General features: G+C 35.5%; 1 protein-coding gene across 1 annotated transcript; it reads left to right on the top strand.

Annotated features, from left to right (window-relative positions):
* The first annotated feature begins 3,784 nt into the window (after positions 1-3,784).
* Positions 3,785-6,931, top strand: zgc:153157 (uncharacterized protein LOC751674 homolog). The gene has a single exon (XM_052585754.1). The coding sequence runs from the start codon at positions 4,350-4,352 to the stop codon at positions 5,148-5,150; it is 801 nt and encodes a 266-aa protein (XP_052441714.1). The 5' UTR covers positions 3,785-4,349; the 3' UTR covers positions 5,151-6,931.
* Positions 6,932-7,806: the final 875 nt, after the last annotated feature.

Genomic DNA, 7,806 nt, shown 5'->3' on the forward strand with positions numbered 1-7,806 from the left:
GTTTGTTGCATACTTTAGCCTTTATGTTGGCAATTACTTTATAAAAAATTAAAAGATCTTAAATAGACAGCAAAGTTTGAATACAGTTTATAGCTTCCTTGGTAATTAAAGTTAAGCTTCACTGTACTTTTGGAGTTGGCCAATTATCATTGAGGAATGCTGGAAATTTCCATTTCCATAGCTCAAAGTGAACTCCATCAGACAATGGCTTTGAAGTGTTCTCTTTCCATGCCAAACCCTGGGGTCCAGTTTCAATCAGATGTAGATGGATTTTTTTTTCTTTCTGTATATCTGGGGATGTTTAGTGTAGTTCTCTCTTTTAATGGATTAGCAGGGGCTTTTTTTCCATTTTAACCAAACCCCCATGCCCCCGAACACAACATTTATCATTCTCAAGGTTCAGCAGGTATGCTATTTACTCAAACCTTTACCTATTCATTAATTGTGCTGCATGTGTTCATCTCACTAAAAAACAAGTCAGACCAGCAGGCCGCACAAGGTCAAGCTCACTCTTTTGTTTATTGGAGTTGTGCTAGAGCAGACAGTGTGTGCAAATGGCAGAGAGAGAGACACTGATCTGGGAAGGTGCATATCTGCCTCTTGTTTCCTCAAGGTATCACTTTTAACACCTCTGCCTGTCCACCTTTTGCAGGCTTTTCACACAACCTTTTGTTTCTACTGTTTCAGCCACACACCCCTCTTGAATCTGCAGTCCAGTTTTTTGAATGGAGACAGCCTGGTGCCACGTTTAAAACAATGCTGGAATGTTACTATAGTTACTATGCCTATGTTTATGTCTAAGAATACATTATCATTATTAACTGTCTTAAATGGCCAGTCCAAAGGATGCAACTCAAATAAACTTGGAACTTGGAAATCATCCAACAACCAACATGTTCATAATCCGGCCCGTGAGGAGCTTCTTAAAAATAAAGGTTCCAAAAAAAGGGGGTTTACTTGAAATAACTTTTATTTGTATTTTTTGGTATGTGAAGTATATTGTATTAATCTGAAGAAGCTTCCTTAATTATAAAGAACCTTCTGTGCAATGAAACTTTTTTATGAATGTTAAAAGTCCTTTGTGGAATCATCAGTATCAATAAAAAATACCTTTATTTCTGTACTGTACTGTAAAAACACACTAAATACGTTTGATAACAGACGTTCTTGCTAAAACGTGGAGCTGAAATGTTGATGAGCCATTGTGGGCTTAAACACCTCAAGTGTTCTCTTTCCATCCTGTGCTTAAAATGCAAATGGGACAACGTTGGGTCGGCTCCGGTAGTCTGCCACATGCTGAGGTTGTATGTATGTGCTGGGGTATGGGCCGTGCTTGTGTATGTTTGGGGTTCGAGGGGGGTCGTCAAAGATCTGTGGGACAGAGACAAGGAGAGTCTTGCAACCTTTTGTTCTTGAGCTTGGCAGTGTGGACTCAGGCACTGTCAAGAGCAAGCCCTTGACACCTATTGGGTAATCTCAACATGGGTTCTGCTAGCCAGAGTTTGCCTTTAAACAGCACTTCACCTCATTAGACACCAAATACAAACTAACATTCATTAATTCAATTTTATTTCCATATATTTATTTGTTTCTTTATTTATTGTTATTGCTTCATATATATATTTTGAGGGAACAATAGGATTAATTATATTTTGTACAACAATATTTGTTTAAATTAGCTTTTTGATATTTGATATATTGCATGCTGGGTCAATTATAGAAAACTTTTTTTGTTTTAGTGCTGGGCAACGATTAATCACATCCAAAATAAAAGTTTTTGTGTACATATATGTGTGTGAAGTCTGTATATTTATTATGCATATATATATATAAAGACATATAAATACAGTATATAATTAGAAACTCTTTACATAATTTATTTTATATACCGATATATTTCACATATAAACATTACATTTTTCTTAAATATATACATGCATGTGTGTGTATTTATATATTTGCTAGCACTAATGTTTTTTTTAAATAATTTGCCATCTTTTTGTTGTTGACATCACATCAGTTTTACTGTTTTTACATGGATGTTTGTATATGTTGGCCCAGTGTCTTTAACATACACAAATAGTCTTGATTGAGAACGTTATTTCCTGTAATGGGGGTTTGTTATCACACTTATAAATTACAGATAAAATGAAAATGGTTTTAATCCATGAAACTGAAAAAAATCTCTATTATGTCTGGAATTAAACAGTTTGAAAGGTATTATGTGTGTTTTCATTTCTCATAATTTCATAGAATTGTGGATGTGAATTTATACTTGAGGAATTGGATAACCACTGTAGTCCTTATAGCAACTTGATAGCAATTTACATGAAAAAAGTCAAAATTCACATTTCTGGTACGAACAGATTACAGAATGTTAAAGATCCTTTAAACCATATACTTTATGTTTAATGTGTGTGTGTGTGTGTTAAAAACATAAAAATTCACAAGGAAGCCAACTTTTTTGACATTGTGATTGAATGGCTCTATTGGTAAGTACTGTATGACAAACTGCTGATGTGCAAAGTTTACTGTGTAACTTCTACAGTATATTATATTAGTTTTGAAAACTATCCAGTCCTGACTGTTATTTTTCTGTATAACCTGCATTGAAATCAAAGTTGAACAGCAATCCAAGACGTGCACAAGAGCAAAGTCAGTTTTTCTCTTTTAGTAACAGGTTTGCTCTCAGTTCCCACAGTCTTATAAATGCACATACTGTGCAATCTTTTTGCCACAGATCAAAAATAAGACTGAACCCTAAGGTCAAATTCATTTATTTTGGACACTGATGTTCAATATCATACTTATTTATTTATTTATTTATTTATTTATTTATTTATTTATAACCAAAATAATTACCAAGAAGTCCTAAATATTGTTTAAAATAATGATTAACATAATCATAGTTGATTTCTGTTTTCTGTAGGTCTATTATTTTTTTTTTATATATATATATATATATATATTGATATTCACTTTCTGTATAATTACACAAATTATATACACAAAGATATGTTTGTATAGATGTAATACTTCTATCATTTTCTTTTTGACACAACTAACTGATGTGACATGAAAACCCAAATTCATTTCATACCACATTAGGTTACATGCTCACCACCCTCAACCAAGTCCATGTTTCAGAGGCTGTCCTGAATACTTACACCACTAAACCAAAAACAGTCTGTTCCTGTCCTGCACTGCCAGAAGTCAGGCGATCTAGTGGCAACACTTCCTCAGAGTTCGTCTCTGGTTACTAAAAGAAAGAAAAAATCTGTGGGGAAAACATTTAGAAATGTGTAAAACAGACTAGAGTAAAAATTAGAAGCACACACAGTAAGACACATCAACTCTCTCTTCTTCAAAAATCTTAAAATGTAGCCTTTTAGATCTTCAGACAGCTTTTAACACAATACCCAATGGCAATATTGTACCTAGTTTGACCAATCACTTACCCATCTAATGACTTTTAATATGACAAATGGTTACAGTTGTACAATTGTATGGTATTTAATTATAAACATTCTGATATTAATTTAACTATTCTTTAGATGAATGCACTATAATCTGAGGTTGGTTATTATTTCATTCATACTGCAGTGCAGCTGTTTTTCCAGCTGGTGGCATCAATGCACTTGTTGACTGAAGTGTCAAAACAAAAACACGAAGGAGCAAAGGCGTTATTAGGGGACAAACTTTATGCATGCTGTAAATCTTTGACTGACATTTGTCGCTATAGTGCGGTGCATCTAAAACATTAAAACAGAATGTGATCACTCTCAGTGAATGTGATACAGGGTAGGGCTACCTTTTAAATGAAGCATGTTCATGTCCATATTATTTGTCCACTACCAAAACACAGTCAGGAGGATTCTGACAGCATGCATGACGTTTAGCTGTGGGCAGCGACTAGTTAGTGCGCACTAGTGAGACCCGCCTCCTTTAATTTTCGCTCTATAACACACGGTTCCCTCAGTGCATAACACTGAGGCTGTCTGTATGTCTGTTCTCATGTTTTTCAGCAGGTGAATCACATCTTAGCACTGGTTCTGCTTCAGACGGTGTGAGGTCGCTGTAGCCTGATATAACGTTACCGGTCATCTGTTACGTGCTCTGGAAACGTCTCTGCATGGAATAACGTCAACACGCTACTGTCATCCTAGAAACAGATCGCTATTGTGGATTTGCAATATTGGAGGAATTATGAATGATTAAAAAACACACCGACGTGGATAATCGACAAACGCTGTGTATCAAACCGTGAGCAATTCTCTTGAATAATCTGTCAATAACAATCGTTCAAGACGGACGGCGTCCGGGAGCACAGAGGGAGAACCCGCGCGAAAATGAGGGAACGGGACTTCATGCCAAACATGGAACGGGGCAAACCGGCCACATACACGGGAGACAAAAAAGCTAAAATGGCTGCTAAAACCAATAAAAAGTGGGTGAGACTGGCAACTGTATTCGCATATGTCTTGTCGGTGTCTTTGGCTGCTATAATACTGGCAATTTATTATAGTTTGATATGGAAACCGACGTCTGCATCTCTGTCTGGACGGTCAAATGTTTTGGTGACGGCTGCAATTAAGCCCATAATCACAAATAACATCACAAGTGATGTACCAACCTCGAACAAGATGAATAATACACCACTGGTCAGCCTGAGATCGACAGAGACCCCCAAGTATGCCCACTCTACTTCTTCATATAGACAACAACACTGGGGTGATGCTAAAGATCATGAAGGTCTTCTCAAAATCCCCACAACAAAAACAAAGAATATTGACCAAACAGGAACATTTGACTCGGCACACATTCATGAAAAACCAATACGTTTTAGTACAGTAGAAGTTAACCAAACTAGTGTTCTTGTAGCAGGTGCATCAAGTGAACCTCCTCTGGCCCATGGAGCCACATCTTCTACTAAACAAAAGGACAGTTCTGGGGTCGGTGCCACTGAGGAACGGCCTAACATGTGGGATTCGGCCTCTCCCACAACTGACCAAGAATCATGGACAAGCTACAGTGCGAGACCTGACGTCTCCTCTTTGACAGAACATGGTCTGGAATTAATGGAGGGCTCGCATCCTTTGCAAGATGAGTTGGTTACCAAGGACACAGAGGATGCAGCAAGTGGAGTGTGACACCAGATTATTTGTGTGGCACGTAATTATATGACATTAGCTGTGATGACTGTGCAGCGAGAGAAATAACAACTGCCAATGTGAGAGTCATCATACAGTTTATACTCATTTGGTTTCTATTTAAAGGACAGAAACTGTGCTGACCTACCTGCTTTAAAAAAGCTTATTTAAAGGTTGTTACATTAAAGAGTGCAATAGATGGGTTCCGAAAGTAAAAATCCCATTCATTTTCTAGACTGAGGAATTGATTTAGAACGATTACTTTCAAGCCTTTTAAGACCTACTGTGAGCTACAAGGTTTTTAACTGGTGTTACATGCTTAAAAAAAACAAAAAACAAAAAACACCAGACTGCACTATTTCAACTTATTATTTTTTTTTATAATTGTGTTTATCAGCAGGATTCTTGGTGTAAAACTACATTACCCACGATTCTGAAAAGAAAACTTCACCAATCAGAGAATTTCATTAGGCAAATTGCCCCTCCAAAAGCTGTTTTACAATCCAGTCACTCTCCAATTATTTTTCATAATTTTTAAATGATGTCATTTGTAACTCTTCTTTCCCATATTAAAACTGTCAAGTATACAGTCTTGTACCATTTTGACAGATTTTCTAATAATTGTATGTTTCAAATCAAGACTGTAATGATGTTTTTCACCTTGTGGTTGGTTGATTTGGTCAATGGCTTAGAACTCTTCGATGAAGACTTCTTTTTTTAATTCTATGGGAAAAGTGAATGGGAAAAAAACTTACGGAACCAAGGCTGCTGAAAAAATGGGCAAGCACTGATGCATAATTCATTTGCAGCTAAATCACAGACATGTTCATATTCAGAATAACAGAACAATTATGTGATATAGCTTTTATAAAACAGTTCTATAAACCTTCAGTTAGTATCCAGCAACCTACAATTTAGACAAAACTTTGCCAGTTAGTGTGTATATCTCTTTCCAATGACAGTAGTTCCAAAATATGTCAAATTTGACAAAGTAGTATACGGACACAGCTCCACATTCATTCCTGCTTTTCTAAACATAGACAATTGGGGTGATACAAAATTTGTAAAGAATTAAAACACAGTGCCGTTATACTAAATATAAAGTCCTGGAACACTTCTTAAAATCAACTCAAGGATAAAAATTATCTGTTGTATAATGGATTGATAAAGATTGTGGTTAAGCGATAGGATCATGGTTCTTGAGATGTCTTTTTGAACAACAGGAAAATGAGCCATTCTCGTCACCAACAATCCTTTAGTAGCATTTATTTCATTGTTTTGTAATTGTGAGCAACTTAAACACTGTTTAAAGCAACTTAGAACACTTTGCCTATAGAGTTCAGGAATGGAATATCTGTCTGAATAAAGAAAACCTGGCAAGTAGGAAAAATTCACTGTGCAAACTCACCCATGTTGACATTTTTAACTGTCTTTTATAAATCATTGTTTGTTGAGCAAGATATATAATAACTGAAATAGAATAAACACATATTTTTCTTTCAGTGCAATGATTATTAAACCAGAAATGTGTCCACCTTAAGTGACTTCTTACTAAAAAGACGTAAAGCAGTTTTCTGAAGTGGAGTGGTTATGACTGTTTAAAAGGGGCACATATTTGGGAATTAAACTTGTCCTGTATTATTATTGTTATTATACAAAGCCATGCTTTCACTTTGAAAATTCCATGAAAACTGATTTTTAATGATTCTGAATAAAAGAGGCGTCAAGTGAATAAAAGTTTGAAGAATTAAATGATGTATTAGTATTATATAGATTTTTGGTTCATGTTTAAATCCATGTTTTTATATTATTATTTCATATGGACAACAAGCGTTATCGTTATTTTGTGTCGCAAAGTAATTTGTTTATGAACAATGTCTTGTCAAAGCAGTTACTAGCAATTTTTCTTTCTTAATTAGATTATTAGCTACTTATTATAATAATATGTAATGTTAGCCAGATTCTCTGAGAAAGTTCAGACGCATAAATTATATTTTGAACCATATTTTTCAAAGCACTTTAAGATACCAGAAGGACAGTGAGAGTAACCAGATGTCTACACATGTAGGCTGGACACTTATTCCCATCTCGGAATAATCAATCTCTGGTAGAATGCATGAAATGTAAGCCAAACGTTACAGATGAGTCCCAGTACATTTTAAATGCTTATATATGTCATAACAATACAAATGAGTATATAGTAAGATGTCACTGTAAACTCATGTTTTTGTGACACTGCAGGGAGATGACACATTTAATCAGTTGAGTGCTGTCTAAAGGGAATCATTTGCTTAATTAACACAGACTTTTACATCCCTTTCAATTATATATTTAGCCACATAAACCAAACTTGTCCATTGTGTGATACTGGAAATTGTATGACTCAATGATTTTAAAGTGACCTGAAGTATCCCTCAGCCTAAGTTTGTCTCTCACACTGTGTATGTTCCAGCCATCAGTTTTCCATGGGGACCTCTTCATCACATTAACCTCAGCATTCCATTCAACCAAAAAATAGCACAGTCCCTCGGCAGATTCCCATTTGCTTCAGATGAGCAGATTGTTTATGCCATAGCAATAGCAACATAAAATGCTACCTTATTTTTTCCACCTCGCCCAGTTTAAAATATAAGGAGCTGGGAATTCCCTGCATATT

Source organism: Carassius gibelio, chromosome B20 (genome assembly GCF_023724105.1).
Source record: "Carassius gibelio isolate Cgi1373 ecotype wild population from Czech Republic chromosome B20, carGib1.2-hapl.c, whole genome shotgun sequence".
Classification (NCBI taxonomy): domain Eukaryota; kingdom Metazoa; phylum Chordata; class Actinopteri; order Cypriniformes; family Cyprinidae; genus Carassius; species Carassius gibelio.

Bases quoted from the DNA above. Each gene is read 5' to 3' on its own strand.
- zgc:153157 (XM_052585754.1), top strand. From the start codon at position 4,350: ATGAGGGAACGGGACTTCATGCCAAACATGGAACGGGGCAAACCGGCC.